Below are 25738 nucleotides of genomic sequence, written 5' to 3' on the forward strand. Positions count from 1 at the left end.
CGAAATAAAGATGTTTCCCTATTTGTATGATTTCATTATCATAAAAAGTGTAGGTCTGTACCATCAGGAAAATGCTTCACTAAAAAGATTCATTCACTCTTTATGCTTAGATGATTCTTCGTTTTTCATGTATCAGAGTAAAAATGGACCTGTGATGGATTAATTTAAAAAAATTTAATTCCTTAGGAATGAACTAAATTGAGATAGTCCTTGTTTATTCTTTGAAGCATACTTTACTTTGTTGGAAAATGAAGATCCGTTATTTCAGGGAAGAAAGAAGTCCTGCTAAACCTACATCTAGGGAAATATTGATTGGAAGTATGCTGAACTTTTAAACTTCTTGTAATTACAGACTGATTTTACAGGAATTAAGGCCATAGAAATTGCTCCCTTACTCTTGGCCTGCTTTCCTGTATATATAACAGCAAAGAAGAAAAACATTTGGAAGATGAATACTGAAGAAGAAGAATGCAAAGTTAAAGGCAACATTCAGCAGCCCAAGCCAGTTATTAGGACTCTGTGGCCTCTGAAGAGTCCCTCTTAAGAACCCGGCAGATCCAGTGCTGGGTCGCCTCAGGCCAAACAACCAACAGGGAGAGAACTCAGCACCCCACCCCCCATCAGCAGACAAGTGGATTAAATTTTTACTAAGCTCTGCCCAACAGAGCAACACCCATCTCTACCCACCACCAGTCCCTCCCATCAGGAAGCTTGCACAAGCCTCTTATATAGCCTCATCCACCAGGGGGCAGACAGCAGAAGCAAGAAGAACTACAGTCCTGCAGCCTGTGAGACAAAAACCACAATCACAGAAAGATAGACAAGATGAAAAGGCAGAGAACTATGTACCAGATGAAGGAACAATATAAAACCCCAGAAAAACAACTAAATGAAGTGGAGATAGGCAACCTTCCAGAAAAAGAATTCAGAATAATGATAGTGAAGATGATCCAGGACCTCGGAAAAAGAATGGAGGCAAAGATCGAGAAGATGTAAGAAATGTTTAACTAAGACCTAGAAGAATTAAAGAGCAAACACCTAGAAGAATTAAAGAACAAACAAACAGAGAGGAACAATACAACAACTGAAATGAAAAATACACTAGAAGGAATCAGCAACAGAATAACTGAGGCAGAGGAATGGATAAGTGACCTGGAAGACAGAATGGTGGAATTCACTGCTACAGAACAGAATAAAGAAAAAAGAATGAAAAAAAATGAATACAGCCTAAGAGACCTCGGGGACAACATTAAACACACCAACATTCATATTATGAGGGTCCCAGAAGGAGAAGAGAGTGAGAAAGGACCCGAGAAAATACTTGAACAGATTATAGTTGAAAACTTCCCTAACCTGGGAAAGGAAATAGCCATCCAAGACCAGGAAGCACAGAGAGTCCCAGGCAGTATAAACCAAAGGAGAGACACTCCAAGACATATAGTAATCAAATTGACAAAAATCAAAGACAAAGAAAAATTATTGAAAGCAACAAGGGAAAAACGACAAATAACATACAAGGGAACTCCCATAAGGTTAACAGCTGATTCCTCAGCATAAACTCTACAAGCCAGAAGGGAGTGGCACAATATATTTAAAGTGATGAAAGGGAAGAACCTACAACCAAGATTACTCTACCCGGCAAGGATCTCATTCAGATTCGATGGAGAAATCAAAAGCTTCATAGACAAGCAAAAGCTAAGAGAATTCAACACCACCAAACCAGCTCTGCAACAAATGCTAAAGGAACTTCTCTAAGTGGAAAACACAAGGGAAGAAAAGGACCTACAAAAACAAATGCAAAACACTTAAGAAAATGGTAATAGGAACATACATACCGATAATTACCTTAAATGTGAATGGATGAAATGATCCAACCGAAAGACACAGGCTTGCTGAATGGATACAAAAACAAGACCCATCTATATGCTGTCTACAAGAGACCCACTTCAGACCTAGGGACACATACAGACTGAAAGTGAGGGGATGGAAAAAGATATTCCATGCAAATAGAAATCAAAAGAAAGCTGGAGTAGCAATACTCACATCAGATAAAATAGACGTTAAAATAAGGAATGTTACAAGAGACAAGGAAGGTCACATATAATGATTCAAAGGATCAATCCAAGAAGAAGATATACCAATTATGAATATATATACACCCAACATAGGAGCACCTCAATACATAAGGCAAATGCTAACAGCTATAAAAGAGGAAATCTACAGTAACACAATAATAGTGGGGGACTTTAACACCTCACTTACACCAATGGACATATCATCCAGACAGAAAATAAGGAAACACAAGCTGTAAATGACACAATAGACCAGGTAGATTTAATTGATATTCATAGGACATTCCACCTGAAAGCAGCAGATTACACTTTCTTCTCAAGTGCACACAGAACATTCTTCAAGATAGATCACATCTTGGGTCACAAATCAAGCCTCAAAAAATTTAAGAAAATTGAGATCATATCAAGCATCTTTTCTGACCACAATGCTATGAGATTAGAAATAAATTACAGGGAAGAAAACGTAAAGAACACAAACATATGGAGGCTAAATAATATGTTACTAAATAACCAAGAGATCACTGAAGAAATCAAAAAGGAAATCAAAAAATACATAGAGACAAATGACAACGAAAACACAACGATCCAAAACCTACGGGATGCAGCAAAAGCAGTTCTAAGAGGGACATTTATAGCAATACAGTCCTACCTCAAGAAACAAGAAAAATCTCAAATAAAGCAATCTAACCTTACACCTAAAGGAACTAGAGAAAGAAGAATAAACAAAACCCAAAGTTAGTAGAAGGAAAGAAATCATGAAGATCAGAGCAGAAATAAATAGAAACAAAGAAAACAGTAGCAAAGATCAATACAACTAAAATCTGGTTCTTTGAGAAGATAAACAAAATTGATAAACCTTTAGCCAGACTCATCAAGAAAAAGAGCAAGAGGACTCAAATCAATAAAATTAGAAATGAAGTTACAACAGACAGAGTAGAAATACAAAGCATCATAAAAGACTCTTACAAGCAACTGTCTGCCAATAAAATGGACAACCTGGAAGAAATTGACAAATTCTTAAAAGGTATAAACTTCCAAGACTGAACCAGGAAGAAATAGAATATATGAACAGACCAATTACAAGTAATGAAATTGAAACTGTGATTAAAAATCTTCCAGCAAAGAAAAGTCCAGGACCAGATGGCTTCACAGGTGAATTCTATCAAACATTTAGAAAAGAGCTAACACCCATCCTTCTCAAACTCTTCCAAAAGATTGCAGAGGAGGAAACACTCCCAAACTCATTCTACGAGGCCACCATCACCCTGATGCCATAACCAGACAAAGATATCACAAAAAAAGAAAATTCAGACCAATATCACTGATGAATATAGATGCAAAATCCTCAACAAAATACTAGCAAACAGAATCCAACAACACATTGAAAGGATCATACACCATGAGCAAGTGGGATTTATGCCAGGGATGCAAGGATTCTTTAATATATGCAAAACAATCAATGTGATAAACCATATTAACAAATTGAAGGAGAAAAACCATATTATCATCTCGATAGTTGCAGAAAAAGCTTTTGACAAAATTCAACACCCATTTATGATAAACACTCTCCAGAAAGTGGGCTTAGAGGGAATCTATGTCAACATAATAAACACCATATACAACAAACCCACAGCAAACATCATTCTTATGGTGAAAAACTGAAAGCATTTCCTCTAAGATCAGGAATAAGACAAGGATGTCCACTCTCGCCACTCTTATTCAACATAGTTTTGGAAGTCCTAGCCACAGCAATCAGAGAAGAAAAAGAAATAAAAGGAATACAGATTAGAAAAGGAGAGGTAAAACTGTCACTGTTTGGAGATGACATGATAGTATACATAGATAATCCTAAAGATGCCACCAGAAAACTACTAGAGCTAATCAATGAATTTGGTAAAGTAGCAGGATACAAATTTAATGTACAGAAATCTCTTGCATTTCTATACATTAACAATGAAAGATTGGAAAGAGAAATTAAGGAAACAATCCCATTCATCGTTGCAACAAAAAGCATAAAATACCTAGGAATAAACCTACCTAAGGAGGTAAAAGACCTGTACTCAGAAAACTATAAGACACTGATGAAAGAAATCAAAGATGACACCAACAGATGGAGAGATACACCATGTTCTTGGATTGGAAGAATCAATATTGTGAAAATGCCTATACTACCCAAAGCAATCTACAGGTTCAGTGCAATCCCTATCAAATTATCAGTGGCATTTTTTACAGAACTAGAACAAAAAATCTTAAAATTTATATGGAGACAGAAAAGACCCTGACTAGCCAAAGCAACCTTGAGAGAAAAAAAGAGAGCTAGAGGAATCAGACTCCCTGACTTCAGACCATACTGCAAAGCTACAGCTTCAAGACAATACGGTATTGGCACAAAAACAGAAATATAGATCAGTGGAACAGGATAGAAAGCCCAGAGATAAAACCCCGTATGCTCAACTAATCTATGACAAAGGAAGCAAGGATATACAATGGAGAAAAGACAGTCTCTTCAATAAGTGTTGCTGGGAAAACTTGAGAGCTACATGTCAAAGGATGAAATTAGAACACTCCCTAGCAACTTTCACAAAAATAAACTCAAAATGGATTAAAGACGTAAGTGTAAAACTGGACACTATAAAACTCTTAGAGGAAAACATAGGAAGAACACTCTTTGACATAAACCACAGCAAGATCTTTTTTGACCCACCTCCTAAAGTAATGGAAATAAAAACAAAAATAAACAAATGTGAACTAATGAAACTTAAAAGCTTTTGCATAACAAAGGAAACTATAAACAAGACAAAAAGACAACCCTCAGAATGGGAGAAAATATTTGCAAATGAATCAGTGGACAAAGGATTAATCTCCAAAATATATAAACAGCTCATACAGCTCAATATTAAAAAAACAACCCAATCCAAAAATGGGCAGAAGACCTAAATAGACATTTCTCCAAAGAAGACATACAGATGGCCAAGAGGCACATGAAAAGCTGCTCAGTATCACTAATTATTAGAGAAATGTAAATCAAAAGTATAGTGAGGTATCACCTCACACCAGTTAGAATGGGCATCATCAGAAAATCTATAAACAACAAATGCTGGAGAGGGTGTGGAGAAAAGGGAACCCTCTTGCACTGTTGGTGGAAATGTAAATTGACACAACCACTGTGGAGAGCAGTATGGAGATTCCTTAAAAAACTAAAAATAGAATTACGATATGACCCAGCAATCCCATTACTGGTCATATACCCAGAGAAAGCCATAATTCAAAAAGACACATGCACCCCACTCTTCATTGCAGCACTATTTACAATAGCCAGGTTGTGGAAGCAACCTAAATGCCCATCGACAGACGAATGGATAAAGAAGTTGTGGTACATATATACAATGGAATATTACTCAGCCATAATAAGGAACGAAATTGGGTCATTTGTAGAGACGTGGATGGACCTAGAGACTGTCATGCAGAGTTAAGTAAGTCAGAAAGAGAACAACAAATATATATTAACACGTATATGTGGAATCTAGGAAACTGGTACAGGTGAACCGGTTTGCAGGGCAGAAATTGAGACACAGATGTAGAGAACAAATGTATGGACACCAAGCGGGGGAAGCGGGGGGTGGTGGTGGGGGTGGTGGGATGAACTGGGAGCTTAGGGTTGCCATATATACACTAATATGTATAAAATAGATAACTAATAAGAACCTGCTGTATAAAAAAATAATAAAATTATATTAAAAAAAAAAAAAACCTGGCAGAAACACTGCAGGAATGTTAGAGAGGGAGTCTTCTCAGATCTAGGCGACCTACTTCCTCTCTTTTGGTGAGATCTCACAGACCCAGAAGCCACCCTGAATGCCAGACTATAGGATGACTATAGCCTGATGTCTCATTCTAGTGGGGATGCTATAACAGTACCACACACTGGATAGCTTATAAACAGTAAAAACTTACTTCTCACAGTTCTGGAGGCTGGAAGTCCAAGGTCAGGGTGCCTGTATGGTCAGGTGAGGGCCCTCTTTTGGGTTGCAGACTTCTTATTGTATCTCTGTATGGTGGAAGGGCTAGGAATCTCTGTGGGGTCTCTTTTATAAAGGCACCAATCCCACTCATGAGGGTGCCGCCTTCGTGACCTAATCACCTCCCAAAGGCCCCACCTCTTAAAAACTATCTCCTTGGAGATTAGGATTTCAACATATGAATTTTGGGGGGGACAAAAACATGCAGACGATAACAGATGCATATATGTGTCAAATAGAAAATGTGTTACCAAAAGAAAAGACATGATTAAGAGAAATATAAACCCTATGATATATCATTAGCCCTGGATATCTCCCTTGTGTGTGTGCGCGTGTGTGTGTATCACCCAGTTGTTGGATGGGATTATTTGTCTCAATTCTTCACTTCCAAATAGTAGCATTAAATACCTATATTTTGGTTATGGTCTCATGATGTGTGGAGAGTATTTCCAAACTTCGCCTGTAGACTTGGCCATATGAATTTATTTGGCCATTGAGATGTTAGTAGATGTTTTATGGGCAAAGGCTTTAAATGTACTTTCATTTTTGCATTCCTGCCTTTCATCATGTGAGAAACATGTTTCAGATACCCAGTGGTCTAAGGAAGTTAAGAGATCTGTGGAGCAGACATGCACCTCATCCACAGCTTGGAAGCCAGCCTACCTGAACCCAGCCTAGATCAGCCAGACAGCAGTCAACCTGAGAAATGTGAGCTGGAAATAAATGCCTTATTGTTCATATCACAATTTTGGGATTGGTTTGTTATGCAGTATTTGGGAGGCAACAGCTGACTGACACATCCATTCACTTTTCCCCATTAATTAACTCTGGGTAGATTTCCCTCCCTTCTCCCATCAGTTTGTTAGTAGTAGTGAGGATAGGAAGACATATCCACGTTTTAAATCTAATGGGTTTTATACTCTAGAACCTAAATGACTTCTTATTTTATAGTTATTTTTATCTGAAAATTAATTTTAACAGGGTAATTGATTTAATTATTAAGATAAAAGGCAAATTATATGTCTTTATCTACAAATGGCATATATGTATGGTAAGAATATTCTCATTACAACAGTAAGCATGTACTGTGAATTTAAAATGGTTGTTTCCCACTGAGATTTCTCAATCTCTATTTGGAATTTAAGATTATTTATCATTAATACTATACTAAAGGGGATTGGTTTCCAGCTGGAGTCTCATTAGATGCAATTCAGACATCAGAGAAAAGGGTAGGGTTAAAGTGGTATATTCCTATTATATTATTTTCTTATAAGGCTTAACCAACAAGCAAACACCGCCTCCCCTAGCCCTCATGAAAATATTACTTTCTTGAGGCTGTGGTAGTACTGTTACTTCATTATAGCATAATTTAATAAACATGACTCTCTGTGCCTTAAAGTAAAAGAACATTTACTGGGTCCTCTAGGGAGAATGTAGGTACCTGAGATGTAATCACTGCCTTTAGAATTCTTGAGTTGGGACAAAAGGTATATCATCTTTACTAAAAGAGCTTGTACCCTAAACAATGACACATAGACTAAGAATAGAGGGTGTTATGTAGAACATTCTTATGTATTCACTCTGATGATTTAAGATTTTATTCTGTGACTTCACACTTCCTAAGAGGCCAGTGAAAACAACCTGTAATTCATTGTCCTTAAACTATCTTCAGAAATCTCCCAGTCCCAGACAAATTTATTTATTTTTTTTTAATTTCACATCAGGAAACTAAATGTCATGTATTCCCCTTTATGGAATAAGGACTCCCTTATTCTAAAAGCTTCAGAATGTACTTGCTATTCTGCATCTTTTGAAGCCTGGCATGAGACTGTACTTTCCTTCCATGATTCTTTTTGTTGTTGATGGAAATTGTGACATATGACATATACCCAGAGTGTGATGCAGAAATAATGGAACTGGAAGGTTGAACCGTGAGGTTATGTGGCATCTCTGGGACCTTGTTCCTGCCCTACCAGATTTCTTTCTGGAGTCTTCTCTGTTCTCTGCTCCATTCCTTTCTAGCCTAACCTTCCCTGTGTTCTCTAATGCAGCGTTTCTTTAAGTGTACGCTAGGGAACACTTTCCTGTAGTACACTTCATGCAAAGATGCATTCCATGGTCAAGTAAATTAGGGAATGTGTATTAACTTTTAAAAGCACTGAAAAGTCCAAACATAAATCATTTCCCTAGAATTTGTCATCATGGAAACCCTCCTTTTTTTCCTTATATGCAATGATTGTGCCCCTGTGTGTTAGACCTTAGAGTGATCCAAGTCTGAGAAGGAATCAGTTTGTTGGTTACTGAAGCCAGCCCTAATTGGACATGGCCTGGGGCCAGACGTCCTCGGGGAGCTCTAGCAGCCTGTGGACTGACTGTGTCATGGGGTCAGGGGACACCCACTTCCTGAGAAGTGGGCCGGACTGAGCTGTGGTCAGAGCAAGCACCCTAACCGGGAGCCCACTTCCTGCAGTGCCGTGTATTTTGATTTATGTTTAGCTTTTGTCCGTGATAGTTCTGTTGTCTTTTAAAGGCATTAAGTGCAGGTAGCCTGGCGTGCAGTGTCTTTGCGATGACAAAATATTAGAAGTATTTCACCTAGGAACCCAGTTTCTCAAATGGGTCTGCTCCTCTTAGAATCAGGCCCACCCTGCTTCCTTTTTAGATCACTGGATTATTACAATCATTTTGTTTGTTCTTGAATCTTATATTCATATAAAAGCATGTATTTTTGTATTTTAACTACTGAATTATTGCCTGTAAAATACTTTAAAGTCTTTTGACTTCTAATAGGAAAGACTAAATACAAAACAAAAAGATCTATTGTTTCTTGATATTAACAAAGCAGGTTCTAGTTTTATAAAAACACTTGCTGTCTGAATTATAAAATATTAATTTATATTACATTTCATGACACAAAATATTATTTTCACTTCTTTAATCTATATCTGAAAAGGAAAAAAAAAAATTTCCAGTGTCCTTAAACTGTTGAATTTGCTGATCTTTCAAGTATATATGCTGTAAGTAGGAGGGAAAAAAGGTTGCTATAGGAATCTTAACTCTGACTGACTTTACTTTTGCTAGTTTTAATCTCTGACTTAGTATTATATTATGATTCTTTTCTATTGAACAGGCAGTAAAGAATGGCCATTTTTTGACATTTGTTTTCTGGTATTAGATTAATCCTTTACATAAAGGAAATTGGTTTTTGATAAGTTCAGTCAGAGACCAGCTCTTGCTTTCAGTAGTTCCCCTTTCTGCCCCCTTTCTGGGGAATGGATTTCAAAACACATGAAAAAGTGTCTCAGTTACAAATATTTTATAGTATTTTCTTCTTTCAGGTATTTGATTTAAAATTACTTTAAAATGAATGAATGTATACTTTAAAACATCACATAACGACATATATTTAAAATATTGATTACTGAGCTAACTATAACAATATCATTCAAAAATCGTTCCTTCATTTAAAGTAAATAGCAGTGTTGTTTACATATAGCTCTATGAAGCTTTTGCCCTACTTACTGCAACATTAACTTACATTTTCCTTTTCTGTGTGATAGTATATAATATTGAGTTTCGGGTTAATTTGCAACCACCTATAGTATAATTCAGAGTTTTTAAAATTATCTGTACTCTGATTTCTGATTCTTTTTTGGTGATTTGTCTACATAGTTCAGAGGGCAAAAGACTTTAAAAGATAATCTGCCTACTTGTAAATCACCAATAATTCTTCTGGTTTAGCAGCAGTGGTGGGAAAGTCCTTGCTATTTATTACAATGGTTGTCTTTAGATCACACATACCTTTGCATGTGCTAGCTCATCTCTCGTCGTCGTCTTTTCTTTTTAAATTATTTATTTATTTTTATTTATTTATTTATGGCTGTGCTGGGTCTTCGTTTCTGTGCGAGGGCTTTCTCTAGTTGCGGCAAGTGGGGGTCACTCTTCATCGCGGTGCACGGGCCTCTCACTATCACGGCCTCTCTTGTTGTGGAGCACAGGCTCCAGACGCGCAGGCTCAGTAATTGTGGCTCACGGGCCTAGTTGCTCTGCGGCATGTGGGATCTTCCCAGACCAGGGCTCGAACCCGTGTCCCCTGCATTGGCAGGCAGATTCTCAACCACTGCGCCACCAGGGAAGCCCCGTCGTCTTTTCTTGACTCTCTTAAAAGTACAATCTAAAATAAAACGCTTCCCAGCTGTTGGAATGAGTCTCTGATCTCCACTCTAGGGCAATATTCACATTTTAAATTCTATGTAATCCAATTGGCCAAAAACCTTTCATGCTAATAATAGCTACCCATGCTTTTTCAGAAGATTAAAATTTTTCAGAAAATTAAGTGTCTTGAAGGTGTCTTATCCTTTCATTGTTGTGAAAATTTATTTAGCTATAACAAAAGTTTCAGCACCTTAAATTCTTGAGAATTTATTTAGGCAAATTCAGCAGTGGTTAAGCTAATTATAAAATATCTACCCTGGCAGAATTGCCAGGTCTGGCTTTTGCTTTATATTAAAAAAAAAAAACAAAAAACGCTTTTTTTTTTGCCTTAAAGCCCCTTTGTGTGAGTTTTGTAACTGACAAAATGATTGCATGTAAAACATAACTTTTGCATAAAGTAAGCTGCTCCCAACACAAACTAATTACACATTTGGGAGGCGGGGCAAAGACATCCAGAACTTGCTGGTGCTGAGCCAAGATCACAGCATTTAATGAAATGAGGGCCATAAAAGGTTCAGCATGGATGCTTTCAGGTCTGACCTGGGCTTCTGGGAAATTGAACATTGGCCCTGTGGACTGGTGGATTCCCCCAGGCTTTGAAAGACTGGATTATTACCACTTGTGTGCGTGAATCAAGACTGCTTTGCAATACAGGAACATTTGTGATTCCAGAGATAGCCTCATTTGGAACACTCTTAAGCTAATAATACGGATTCCTCCTTAGTCATCCATCTTCCTGCCTCTGTTTCCTCCTCTCACACCAAATAATTACTTGTGATATTTGTTTGATAAAAATGGTTGTATATGTCAAGCTCCTACTATGTAGATTCCTCTGTTTCCTCTTTCCTGTAGTTAAACTCTATTCCTTCCTGTCAGATAATACTGTGAGTGAAACAGAAAGGCTCTGCCATGCTGTTCAACAACCTTTTTACCAATTATGTTCTGTGTAGACTGGCCATTTCACTTGCAGTGTTGATACATGGTAGCTGCTTGATAAAAATTTGTTGAATGACTGGTTTGTTTGCAAAAATTTGTTGATTGACTCTTTTCACTCAGGCCAGAATGGGCCAGTCTCATATCCGAATTCCAACTGTGAGAGATTATTCATTATGCTTAGAAAGTGAAATAGTATTTCAGGGAACAAAATGAGAGAATGGAGAAATAGAAAAAGAAATAACTGAATGGGAAGGAGAAGCGGAGAGATTTATAATTAGGATGGTAACAGAACAACATCTGTAGGAACTTGAAGGAAGTTTGTGTAAACGAGAATAAAGGGTTAGTTAAGGGCTAGGGGATAGGTAGGATAAAGCATTAAAATGGCTTATGAAAATTAGGAAAGAAAAGGCAGTTAACATGTTACTCACCATTTGGTTTTGCATTCCATTTCTTTTTTTTTATTTAATAAAAACAATGCCTTTATATATCATTGCAGTGTTTTCCAAATTGAAAACTGTGATTCGTTATTGGATTATGAAATTAATGTAGTGGGTCGTGACAAATTTTAAAAAATAATGAAATAGAATAGAAAACATTAGAATGTGTTGCCCTCTCGGTAAGTATTGTCTCATGAAACTTTTATTTATATCTGTGTATGTGCACACATATGTATATGCATGGTTGCATAGACAGGAAGACAGGTAGATAAATAATGTGGCTTTGGGTACTTGATCACAGGGCTTCCCAAACTTGATGACATGTACCATGAATATTGTTGTTTGCAATGTTCACTTATGATTTGAGGTACATGATGCAATTTTAAATCATGAACAGTCCAGCGTCTGTCACAGATTGGTAGCTATGACACATCTTGGTGCCTTCATTGAGAATACGATGCTGAAGCTGAGCTGGGTTATCTCTCCTAGGAGTAGGAAGTGTGGTATGAAAATGGAAATTAGACGAGGTTACTTCTAAGGTTTCTTATAACTGTGATACTGTACGCTCTTTATAATTATTTTTAATGTAAAAACTAATTTGTATAAACATTTAAAGTAATGAAATCCAGAATAGCAGGAACCTAGGGCCTATCCAGGGCCTATTTTTGAGTCTCGCACTGTTTTAAGCATCAGTGATACATTGATGGAAAAAAAAGCAGAGCAATATAAAAGTTCCTGCATTCAAAAGACACTATTAAAAAAAAGTAAGCAAGCAAGTATATAGTATGTGGTAAATGCTATGGAGAAAAAGCAAATCGGGATAATGGACACAGGTAGGGTAGTATTGGGAGAACCTTTAAACAATTTTAAACTGAATGATCAGGGAAGACCTCACTGATAAATTGACATTTGAACACAGAATTGAAGGCAATAAGGGAAGAAGGTCTGCAGGAATGTAAGGGAGGAATATTCAAAGCAGAGGGAGGAGGTGACGCAAAGGATTGGGGGCAGAAGTTAGATGAGGTAACTTAGAAAGTGAGGATGGGAGACAAGAGAAAAGGTCAGATGATTGATTCTTAGGACACTAGTATTTAGGGATTGGTGAGATTAGGAAGAGTCTGCAAAAGGGATTGGAAAAGGAGTAGACAGTGAAGTAGGAGATGAACGCTGAAAAGTGGTGTCCTGGAACCAAGAGAAGAAAGTGTTTCAGGAAGTAGGGCTTGATAATTTGGGTCTCATGCTACTGTAGACCAAGTAAGATGAAAGCCGAGGATTGACCATCGAATTTACCAACATGAAGGTCATTGGTGACTCTAAGAGGAGTTAGTATACACACACGTACACCTATATTTATAGAACATATATACATATTATGTATTGTGTATAGTGTTAAAAAATATGTATAGTATAAATACTACTGTAGGATGTATAAATATTATATCTAGTATTGATGATATTAGACATATCTGTATATCTATGTGTGTGTGTGTGTAAATGCATACATGTGTGTCATTATAGAGATGTGTTTACTATCTCTCTACTTGTCAGTGCAATAATATAGCAAATGGTTCTTATATCTTCATAAATTCCTTTTAAAAACATTTATTGTTTTATAATTGAGAAGTGTTGGAAAACAAATTATAAAGAAGAAAATAACAGTCCATATTGCAGTGGCAGTAGATACCAAGTTTTTTCCTATGCAGATAGATGGGACGGGGGTGGAAGGCAGGCAGGTAATAGGCAGATGAGTAGGTGTCTGAATATGAGTATAGAGTATATGTTACATACTGAAATGTACTGTATACATAAGCTTTTATGCCTAATACTGTCATATTCTCACATGATTAAAAGTCTGTTTCACCACTGTTTTATATAATTCTGATTCTTAATAAAAAAGTACAAAAACAGCATATATATAATATATGTATAGATATATATGCATAACTAACTTAGCAAACACCACTTGGTAGACTGCATCTTTCTTCTGTGTTCTATTATAAGTAAAAAGCAGCATTATATATATATATATGCATATATATACATACATATACACACACACACCAATAATTCAGTATTTTTCACTTTTCATACTCTGTTCATCCCACAAAGTTTGCATTTCTGCCTCTGAAAAATTAGCTGCCATATAACCAGAGACATAGCTAATACAATACATAGCAGACTTCCTTAGGAGTTCATTCTGACCATCTCAGTGGTCTGTCATGAGCCTCTGAGCATGAGACCCAGTTAATTGCAGGGACTTTTACTGCCACCCCTTCCTGGTACTTAGGAACATATCATCAGGCAGCACTCACTGTGGTCCCCATTGCCTCTCTAGACCCTGGTTGCCTTGAACTTGACTGCATTTGACAATTGTTGGTTCAGGGTAGTGGTGTTCACCTAAAGGTGATTTTGACCCCTGGGGGCATTTGGCAATGTCTAGAGGCAGTTTTGGTTGTCACAGCTGGGAAAGGAGATACTACTGGCATCTAGTGGGTAGTAGCCAGGGATTCTGCTAAATATCTTTCAATGCATAGGACAGCCCCCATGAGGAATTATCAGGCCCCAAATGTCACCTGTGCTGAGGTTAAAGAAAGCCTGAGCTGCTTTGTATCAAATAATGGGATTTGTTTCTTAGGTAGAAATATAATGAGTTAGTTAAAAGAGCTAACCTGTAATAGATTTATTAAATTAAGCAATAAAGTTTAATTTCTTTGAAACTACCCCTTGTCAAAATCTTTACAGCTAACTTCATTTACAGTGAAATTAAATGAAGGAACTATTTCTCTAAGGCTAGACATGGGCTTTCTCTGCTTTGGGAGGAGTCGAAGATGCCATGTCAGTGGATGTGGCTATGATCAGACCTCTTAATCCCGTTTTAATTGTGGGTTCTTTGCTACTTCTGATTTTATAGTTGTTATTTTGTGACTGACATTCAGACATTCACGATAATTTTGAAAATACATAATTTAACATAAGTGTCCCTCAAAGTGACCTTAAGATGAGAGTCTCTAGACATAATTATAGAGCAAAAGGAACTACCGACCTGGAATGAGTTGGTGGTTTCCAGGGCTATCTCACTTTCAAATTTTTCAGTTAAACACCGGGGCAGAGTTTCACATTTCTGCAAGCTCGGGAGGGATGCAGGAGGGGCACCTATACACTTTATCAGCACTTTTCTATCCCCACTTCTGTATATTTGAAAACACTAGGGACCAGACATGATTAACTGCATGCTTCTCCCTGGAGCCCTGAACCCTAATTATGCCTTTTGCTACCATACTCTGTTATTTTTTTAGAACAGCTAGGCTTATGGCTAAGTGTCATTTGTCAAAGATGACATGAATATTTGTTGTGCATTATCATTTTTGTTTAGGTTCAAAAACCAATTGACAGTGAGTTATACTATCCAAAGGAGCAAGCTTAAGGCATGAGCTTTGACAAAGTGAAGTTTAATTCAGCGATACCTGTTAAAAAATCACATCTCTAACTTTAAAATGAACAGTTTATTTTTTCAGCGTTCGGTATCCTATTGACAGTCTTTATCAATAGCCTTGCTTCCACAGTAAATGATATGTTTTAAATTATAGAAGCCAAATATTCCCCCAAATTTTAGAACGTTTCTACACTGAGCTCTTGTTTCTTCATCTGTAAAATGAAGGTGTTGAGATCACATTACCTCTAAGGTCTTTTCGGGTACCTAAGATTCCCTGAGTAACATCCAGTCTCTTTAATTATTGAGAATATCCTGCTGCATTTTCAGATACTTTTCGAATGTTTCATATGGTAGGAGAGCCTTGCCAAAGAATCCTCCCTGTTGACCATCACCAAATATTATTCCCAGGGACCTCTCCCTTCCACTCCATCAATGTGATGGTGGCCCCTGCAGAGAGAGAAGACCAGCCTTTGCCCACCCGGAGCAGAATTACAGCTATTAGAGGTCCAGTCATCCCATGTTGCTGGTTGCATCTGTGTCTGGCCATCTGAGTGTATAAATATTCATCTGCTTTCTCCTCCTTTGCTCCTTTCATGTGCACTTCCAACAGAAAGGAGAACGTGACTACTATGCACTCTCCCTGGAAACAACGGAGCAGCTCACCTTCGAGATCCCCCTGAATGATTCTGGTTCTGCTGGTCTTGGGGTGAGCTTGAAGGGGAACAAATCTCGAGAAACTGGAACAGACTTGGGGATTTTTATCAAATCCATCATCCACGGAGGCGCTGCTTTTAAGGTAGGTAGGGGTGATGTTTGCACATCAGTGAGAAGATATTTAGAGATGTCGTCGTTGTGCTTGGGGACTGGATGGAGAAAGTGTCTGAAGGCTTGAGACCACTGAGGCTTTCCTGCCAGATGCAGGAAATGTATGTGTGAACAGATCTGGGTGACAGTTTGGTTTCATACTTTAAGTGGTCACGTCCTATTGATAGTTCTTAAAACTCACCATGATTAATATTCTCTTTTACATTATTTTTTATTACTGTTAGGATTCTTCTGAGTTTGTAACCTAACAAGGTTGAACCTAAAAATACGCAATCAGAAAAGCAAACCTAAAAACAAGTCAACATCCAAGCAACAAATAAGAAACTATACTTCTTGTGCTTGCAAGAATGAAAGTTCAGTGGAGTCGGAGAGACTGTAGGTCAAGTTAAAAGTCATTTATCACAGTTTATACACTGGAAAATCCATGATGCTGGGAATGCATATTTGCCTTTGAACTTAGAGAAGCTTATAAATTTCCAGATAAAAAGAGAAGAACATGATTCTGCTCTTTCATACAGGGGCAGGCAACATGATCATAGCTGTTACCATAATATGATGGTTAACTAGGTTTGCCTAAGTTCACATGCAACTCTACCACCATGTGCTCCAAGTAGCACACCATTAATAATAATACCTAATGTATAGGGTTCTAAGGATTGAATAAAGTAATGTACACAATGTGATTAAAACAGTGAAGTGATTACAGAGAGGGGGGAAAATACGTTTGTGCTTATCGTCAGCTGTCCTCACCATTATCATTGTCTCATGCCATGCAGTGAGGCTTCCTGAGCTCGAATCCTGCCTTCACTACTCTCACCGTGGGTGAATGTAGGCAACTTACTTGTCCTCAGTGTGCTTGAGTTTCCTCATGTGTAAAATTAGTAAAATTAGTAGTGCCTGCCTCCTGGTGCTCTTGTGAGGACAAAAAAAGACAATAGATATAAAATGCCTAGCACCGCACCTATGATAAACGTTGAATAAATGTTAGCCATTTTAAAATCATTTTGATATTAATAATGTGTGCCTTCTCCCACTCAAAAGCCACGAAGGCATAGTTAGAGTTTACAGGAGGCCCCCCCTGGTCCTAGGATCCTGGCTTTATTGAAGCATTTGTCTCCTCACACTTAATCATTCCACTTTTGCTTCAGACCTAGACTCTGAGCTAATATCTTCTTCCTTGGGAAAGAAGAAATGCATTGGGGATAGATAACTCTTTAATGCACTCCTTGGATCAGTTAGCTTCTGTTGCATAATAAGTAATGACAGCATTTCAGTAACATACATCTGTAAGCCTTTACTTCCCTCATGGCCCTGCAGGGCAACTAGAAGGGCTTTGATTCAGGCTGGTATGTCTCTATCGCACTGTAGATCTACAGGTCTGAGCGTGCTTCACATATTTTAACTACACCTTGGACTACCAGGCTAGCTGATGTCAGAGAGCCATGAAGCCTCTTTAGTTCTGGGTTCCAAACTGGCATGCTGTCACTCCTCATACATACCAGTGGCCAAAGCAAGTCATATGACTGAATCCAAGGTCAATGTAAGGAATAGGGAAACAGTCCACCCATGGTGAGTCTATGACAAACATTTGGGTACAGAGAAGGGTGGAGAATTGGGGCCAATCATCCAATCTATCAAACTCTCCAATCAGGCTCAGAAATGCAGAACCAGGAGCAGATGGGAAATGATAGTAATAATAGCAACAACAACGTCAGGTAACATTCATTCTGTTTTGTGCTTAATATATGCTGGGCCGTATAATAAGTATTTTAGGTGGATTCTCTAATTTTATTCTTCACATTCACACTGCATTATAATCATGCCATCTCATTGGGGAAAATTGCAGATTTCAATGATTAGTGCCTCTCCTCTGGTCACAAAGCCAGGAATTGCTTAAAATAAGATTTGAACCCGGGCAGTCTGACTTTGGAGCCTGTGCTATGCTGTCCTGTGACAAAAGTTCTTTCATCTCATCTGTTCATATTTCCAGAGATCAGGGGCTGTTGTCCTGGAGTTGTCTTATATCATGCTTATCATCCTGAGCCAAGCCATCTAAACAAGTGCTATGTTTAAGGATGAGTCTTGGTCATGTTTGTGGATACCAACTTGACATTATTCTTCTTATTCCTAATGACAGCTCTATTTACAGAATTTATTCCAAGTAAAATTGAAACTGAAATGAATTTTTGGAAATTAAAAGCAAACATCTTAGCTTTTTTATGGGCAATAACTTAAGCTCAAGCGATATTGGAGAGCAGGTTTAATACGTATATCCATGTTTGTGTAAGTAAGCATCTCCTTACCTAAGCAGTTTCTAACAGTCCTGTTTCTTGCAGAAAGATTTCACTTTGCATTTATGTAAATTTCTTTCCTGACACTGTCTGCTGAGTCAGACAATCACACCATTAAAAACTACTGGACAGCATATTTATAGTTGATCTTAAATAGTAAGAGGCATCAATCATGAATTTAGCCTTATTGTGAATGTTTAGTATCCATTTTTCTTGTTTACTTTCTGCAGTGTAGAGGGTAGAGACCTAAGCTTTGCTCGCAAGAAATCTGATTAACCAGGAGAAAGAAAAGTATTTTTCTCTTCTCCTTCTGCTGTTCCAATAATCCACTGTTACTCCTCAGAAAATTGCCACCTGTTCTGTAATGGAGGATTAGGTTTTACAAAAATTGTTTTGAGACTTTGTTCCTGTCCTTGTTCAGAAGATACAAATGTAACAGACTGCACTGTCCCTGGGGCGGAGGGGAGATAAGCATGGGGAACATCCACTTTAGCATCTGGCCCGAGGTTTTTACCTGAAATCAACAAAATAATCTTCCTGCCAGGGCACACTCTTTTTCTCCTGGCCCTTAGCCTACCACTAATTGGTTCTCAAGGTGTTTTCCCCTTTAGGGAAGGTGGATTTTTGTAAACTAAACTACTTTGAAAAGTATGACCAAATTCTTCCTGTGGCTTCTGTGTGCTCTATTCTCCTGGGAACTTCCATTGGTGTAAACAAAGACAGGCTACTTCTTGCCAGATGTAAAACCCCGGGATAACTGTGACTATAATTAAGGGCCTCCTTCCCCCCCCCCCCCGCCCCGCCCCGCCCCGCCCCGCCAGCCCCCACCCCCGGCCTTACCTCTCTGGCTGCTGCTTTCTATCATTCTATCTCTTATTTGAGTCATTTCTAATAAAGATATAAATCTCTATTTGAAAATAAGAGCATCTAGCTACCCTAGAATTCCCTCTTGGAAGTGAATCCCTCACCCAATCTAAGGGCAAAGTAACAGTATTTTTACTCTATTCAGAATTATTCAAATGCTTAATCTCATCCTAATATTTAAATTCCAGTCTGCATGTCAAGAAGTAAAGCCCAGACACCCTTCCCTGCTACTGGCAGGTCACAGCAATTGCCATTTCAGGCTGCTGTAACCTATGGAGTCCTTTGTAGACCCCTCTGAAGCATCCCTTTGAGCTGTGCTTTTCAGTGTACAGCCAAAGTGACCACTGAGCATAACAGCCAAATGTGGATTAGAGTATTGATGCTGATTTGCTTAAACAATAACATGCCTTAAATGTTCATGGTTCCATTTTAGTTTCTGTCATTCTTCCTGGGCATTTGCCCCTGAATGCGTAGTGTAATTGCTTCCAGAACCAAATTATACTAGATGCAACTATATATGTTAACTTTCTCATGAACTGAGAACTATGAGTGGAATGAAATTAGGATTTCATGAGGAGGCTTTTCTAAAATTTCATTTTTTGTAATTGGAATTTAAAGTGAATATGTTGTTGTTGTTACTGATAAATGAAATGGAATATTGTCTTTGTGCAGTTAGAAAAATAATAACTTGAGAAAAATATTCTCCTTTCCCAAAATCTACATAAAAATGAGCTTTTTCTTTTTCCAAGGAAGCACACATAAAGTCTAGACGATCAGTTTGAAGACCTCACATAATTTCATCCTCATGTGCTAAACATTTTGAATTCTGGGATCAATGGCTTTCTCTTCCTTTGCTTTTGACATACTCTATTAACTGAATGTTTTTTAGAGAAAATGCATTTTTATGTCTATTGACAATACTAACTTAAACTGCTTATTTTTCTTCTTTTTCTACCTTAAAAATAAATTACTTTTAGAAAATATATAACTAGAATGGTGATATTTTTTTAAAATTAAGGTAGAATACTAACACCCTTTATAGTAAGAATAAAAATTCCATGGAGCCTGTTGTACTAATTCTGAATGATGTTTTTTAATTTGAATATACTTACTTTGGAAGTGTAATGTGTTCTATTGAAACCTTGAAGCAATAATGTAAAAATTAAAATTTAAAGGCAGTTTTTGCTATGGGAAAAAATGTCATATGTCAGGTAGATTATTTAAGGGCTCTTAAATAGAGAGAATGAATTTAAGAATACCTTTTATTCTCTAGAAAATTAATTAGCTAGGTTTGTACTTAATAAATACTACTTGATGATGAAATTAAATGAAAGAAAAATGCCTGACATAGCTAATTGCAAATGCATGCACTCAGAATATAAAATAGACGTAATTTAAGTAATTTGATTCTTGTGTGCTTAGGAAATTTGGAATACAACCGCTGAGAGATGCAGAATTGCATGATCTATGCCATTTAGTAATAGGTTAAAAAAAATTAAATGGTACAAGCGATCCCCCTATTTTAAAATGACTAAAAGTATGAATTTTTGGAGAGAATATGCACAGTCCTAGAATTTCTGGGAACACGGTGCTTGATGCTGAATTTCCGTGTCTCTTCATATATGGAACATTTAACAGCCTCCAAGCTACTTAACAGGAGTTCAGTAGGGGTTCCTAGCGGGAGTAATTTCCACCTCCATTTCTACTGGTATCTGTAAATCATGTGGTGGATCTATAATTAATGAATTCAAAGGAAGGTAAAAAGGACAGCATTTTAAGGAACACAAATGTTAAATGATTTCTTCAACTATCCATTTTTCTTAAAATTGATAGTGTTTTCTACTGGTGGAGAGCTATAAAGATCATTACCTATAGTCATGTCTTCCAGCTTTTTACCTCTTACAAAAGGACCGTAAGTCTGGGTGTGTAAACAGCTTTATTGCAAATCCTCAGCTGTTAGAAGCCAAACTCTAACATTTCATCCTAACCACAAAAATGTGATATTTTATGAACAACTAAAAGCAGGAACTCTGCCTGGAAAAATTCACCATCACTATATACCCAATAATAATTTTGCCTTAAAAAAAAAAAAATCACTAACTTAAACATGAAAAAAGAATTATCAACTCTGTTATGCCAAATATTTTAAACCAATTTCCTTTTTAGAAAAAAACCAAAAATGTTAGTATATGTTAATTAATATAATCAGGCTTATCATTTATGGGTTTTCTGCAATAAATTTTAAAGAGATATAAGAGAACATTACTTTCAAAATCCCATAATACCAGCATCAATCATTGCTTTTTCTTGCCAATTTTTAGCACTTTCATATTTTTATCTTATATATGGAAATGCATCTAAGAAATAAATTTATATCATGCTGGATAAAATTTTAAAACTCTGTGTCATTTTGATGTGTACTTTGAACTCCATGACTGCCTCAGGAGGCTTGAAAAAATATAAGACTTGGTAGACCTAATCAAAAACTAAATTGTTATCTACAAAAGCTGATATAACATGATCATGATACTTTGAAAATAGTACCTCTTACCTGAAAAGCTATATTCACCTGCATTGTGGGTATTTATAGGAGATACTAAGTTCATAACATGGTCAGAGCTTTGGTCTAGGCATTCTGCTCTGGGTCCGTCTTTTTAGAGACCAGACGTTTTAGCAATCTTAGCACAAACAAGAGCACAGTTTTGTTTGTTTGTTTGTTTGTTTTTAAAGTGAATAAATAAGATCCTTTCATTAAATTGAAAAGGCCTCTGAGATTCTAATCTAGTTAGGCATTCATGCAGGATCTTCTTGATTCATATAACACATACACCTTAATAAGCTTTTTGTTATCCAGTTTTCTAAGCCAGAGTAAACTAAAAGCAGAAAATCAGGAAGAAGATAAGAAGGGATGGAGAGAAAACTGAAAGGACAGGAAATAGAAAAAGTGTAAAACAAGCACAGAGTGCTATTGCTGCAAAGCAGGCCAAAGAATATTTGTGATGACTCTAAGTCAGTGCTTCTGAAACTTCTTGCTGAGGAAATTGTAAAATTCACTAATGACGATAGTGAAGGCTGTAAGTTGCAGTATGTTTATTTATGTCCCATATGTTTCCAGAAGATCTTTTAAAAGGAAAGAATTATAATACATTATATCAGAATGGTTTGGATTATGTATATTTTGATGCTCTAAAAAGTACTCTTCAGTTATCTTTAATTAAAGTCTCATATACCACAGATGCTGAATAAATGGTGCATTGCTGGGACTTCACTGATGTGCTACATAAAATGGAGTGAGGCTCTTAATAACTGAGTTAGATACATTTAAAATTTTACAATAGTTGAACAAGGGGATATTGAGCTAGTACACAGAAAGTAATCAAGCTTCACTTTTAGAATTATAAAGTTTCTCTGAGCATGTGCCAGCATCTCCAAGCCAGCCTGGGATCAGGAATCTCTTACAGTTACAGTTTGTAAGTTACAGAATTTGTCCATTGTAGATGAAACTTACACCAGGTCCAAAGCACCTGAATGAAAGATGTTTCAAGTGATTCAATTTAGCAAGCACTTGCTGAACATCTACAGCTACAGCAAGTTATACAATATATAATACACTGGAGACAGAAAATTTAAAAAGACTCATTCCATAATACAGGAAGCTGGTAGCATAATAAATACAGAAACGATTCGAATATGATAAGAACTATGGTAGACAAATATAAAAGTATCATGGGTATCGAAATGGAGCAATTAATTCTGCCTGTGAAGAAAACTGAATGGAAGGCAGTTGCTGAGCCTTGTTTTGAAGGATAGATATTCAACAGGTGAGCAGGAACGCAAAGGGCATTTTGGTGAGAAGGAAGAGTGTGGGCCACGTCACCACGGTGTGTACATCAGAGTGCAATTTATCGTGTCTGGAAAATAGAGCTCTTATTTGTGAAGAATAGTGCCATTCATATTGGTTGAAATTGTGTTAGGACAGAGGTAGTAAAACATTGACTAATGTGGGCAGATGCCCTTCAAGACAAGAACTTACATGCTTCTAGTCTTACCAACTTTCTTTATTCCTTTCTTTGTTTTAAAAACTATACTTTAAAATCTTGATTTATTCTTTTGACTTTCATTGCTATTGTTTGAAAATGAAGCTAAATGATTTCAATCTGGAATGCAAGGCTCTTTCTAGGTTGGATTTTTTTTCCCCAAAAATACAGTAAGCAGATGTTGTCATGGAGTGATTTTAGGACCTTGAGAAATATTTGTTCAGGAAAATCCTTTCTTTCAGTCAGGTGCCATACTGCCTGGAGTTCCACCCCACTCCAAGGAAATGCTGCCTGAAATCTGAAGTCAGGGTTTAGAATTTGGGTGCTGATGTCCCCGAAGGCTTCACCAAGGGCCCCATTAGAAACAGGCAGAGGCAGGAACCAACATCTGGTCATGATTAATCCTCTCAACACCCTGGCCAAATATGGACTGGCCTTGGGCCCCAGCCAGCTACCCGTGGGTTAGCCAGCCCACTCCCTCACGCTTGACTCATGTTTTGCAGAGGCTCATTCTTTGCCATGGCTTTCTTCTCTTCCCTCTGTGTTCATTAGAACTTTAGAGGTAAAGGGACCTACAAAAAATTGGCCAAAAGAGGTGGATTAAGCCTTGCACTGTCACCAGTAATCGTGACAGAGGCACAGCAGGGGCTGAACTGTGAGGTCACTGGACCCCCGGAAATCATGGATATGCTTCAGTGGGCACATGAAGCATCCTATAAGGTACATGACTGCTCCTCATTACAAAGAATTACCTGGTCCAGATGTGCAGCTGTGGAGAAACTATCATGTAAATATTTATTTTTAAGAGGTGAGAATCTGTAGCTTTTATTAGATTTTCAAAGGAGTCTAAGAAGAGCCCATAAAGGTCAAGAATCACTAGCAAAGTGGTTGAAAACATGGACTTCAGAGTGACCCAGACCTACTTCAAATTTGCTTTTAGACATGTGACTTGTAACAATGCACTTAACTTGTTTGACCCTTGGTTTCTTCTTTTATAAAGGGGAGCGGTAGTCCCCAGTGTATAGCGTTGCTGTAAGGATTAAATTGTCTAGTGCATAGAAAGGATTTAGCACAATAACTGCACAGAGGAGAAACTCATTAAATAATTATATTCATTGTAGCGCCTTTAATCATCTCTACAACTCTGATTTTAGAAGCAACATAGCATGATGGGTACATATCTGACTCAGACAGGTAGACCTGGCTGTGACAGTATTCTTTGACAGTCACTTCATTTCTCTGAGCCTCCATTTTTACCTCTCTTAGTGGAGGGTGATGATTGTATCACAGGGAGGTTTTGAGAAATGAGAACATACGCAAAATATTTGCACAAGGACTGGCCTGTATTTGGTGTTCAGTAAACGGAGATATAACACTCAAACATCTTGTCTCCTGGTCCATTCTTCCTCCTGCATTAGAACCAGGTTAGGGCTGATGAGACTTGAAGCCATCCCAGGACATGGAGAAGACCTAAATCTCATACCTGTTTTTATTTGTCCTAGTGTGCCCTAATGTGGAGGAAGTTATTTTCTACCTTTAGTCTGTTCTCCTTCCTCTTTTTCTTGTTTTTCTTCCTCTTTGGGAACCTCCTTTACTCTGTCTTAGCGTGAGGTTGGATAGAGTTGGTTATGGGGGTTGCCAAAGGTAAGGAGTGTAGTTGTGGTCTTTTTGGTTAGGGGTCTGATGGCCATAAAGTAGGAAGGAAAGTGTCTTTTTTTTGGACTGCTGAAAGAGAATTCCATAAACTGGGTAGTTTTTTAACAGCAGAAATTTACCCCTTACAGTCCTTGAGTTTGAAGTCCAAGATCAAGATGCTGCAGATTCAGTGTCTGGTGAGATGTGGTTGATAGACAGCTGTCTTCTTCTTGCTGTAACCCCATATGGCAGAGGGGACAAGAGATCTCTCTCAGGCCTCTTTTATAAGGGCACTAATTACCTTCCAAATACCCCGCCTCCTAATACCATCATGTTGGGGGTTAGGATTTCAACATATGAATTTGAGGAAAACACAAACACTCAGTCCATAGCAGAGAGGGCATTTTCTTTTCATTCAACAAATGCAAGAATGATCCAGATTATGATGAAATAAATATCCTAGAATTCCTGGGTAACATCCTGGATAGTTGAATTCACTCATGTAAAATCAGTAGAGGAGAGTTACCATTCTCATGCCTAAGTATTTACTTAAACATGGTATTCACAGAAAAAAATAAAACCATAAAAAATGACTTTTCTTGGTAAAAAATCATTCCAAAGCAGAATAGACATGCACAATTTTGAGGAATCTTTGATGAGTTTTGAGTAATGACCTCTTCATTGAATCAACTTGATTTTAGATCAAGACTAGACCTGGATACACATGTATGTATATATAGCTAGATAGGTAAACAGTCCCTGCCCTACCCCCTTTGCCCCTGCCACTTCCAGCTTGCTTCCTTGCTCTGCCGTCCCCCAGCCCAGTCTCCTGTCTCCCCATCTTCTATCGTCTGACTCTGGCTTTCATGTAAGGTTCTCTTCCAGGAGACATCTGGTGGATTTGAAAGTCTTTTTCCTTGAAGCAAGATCCCTTTAGGGACTTCTCATTGTCATCTTCGTAGAACACAGAATGG

At 37.5% G+C, this 25738-nt stretch overlaps 1 protein-coding gene across 2 annotated transcripts in view; it reads left to right on the forward strand.

Annotated features, from left to right (window-relative positions):
- The window catches only part of PARD3B (par-3 family cell polarity regulator beta), a 1037929-nt gene that overhangs the window by 567833 nt on the left and 444358 nt on the right, over window positions 1-25738 (forward strand). For both annotated transcript variants that reach the window (XM_059928520.1, XM_059928522.1), the window contains exon 11: window positions 15723-15908. In XM_059928520.1, coding sequence (XP_059784503.1) covers window positions 15723-15908 — 186 coding nt within the window. The remainder of the gene's footprint in view (window positions 1-15722; window positions 15909-25738) is intronic.

The sequence above is a fragment of the Balaenoptera ricei genome, chromosome 7, assembly GCF_028023285.1.
Source record: "Balaenoptera ricei isolate mBalRic1 chromosome 7, mBalRic1.hap2, whole genome shotgun sequence".
NCBI lineage: Eukaryota > Metazoa > Chordata > Mammalia > Artiodactyla > Balaenopteridae > Balaenoptera > Balaenoptera ricei.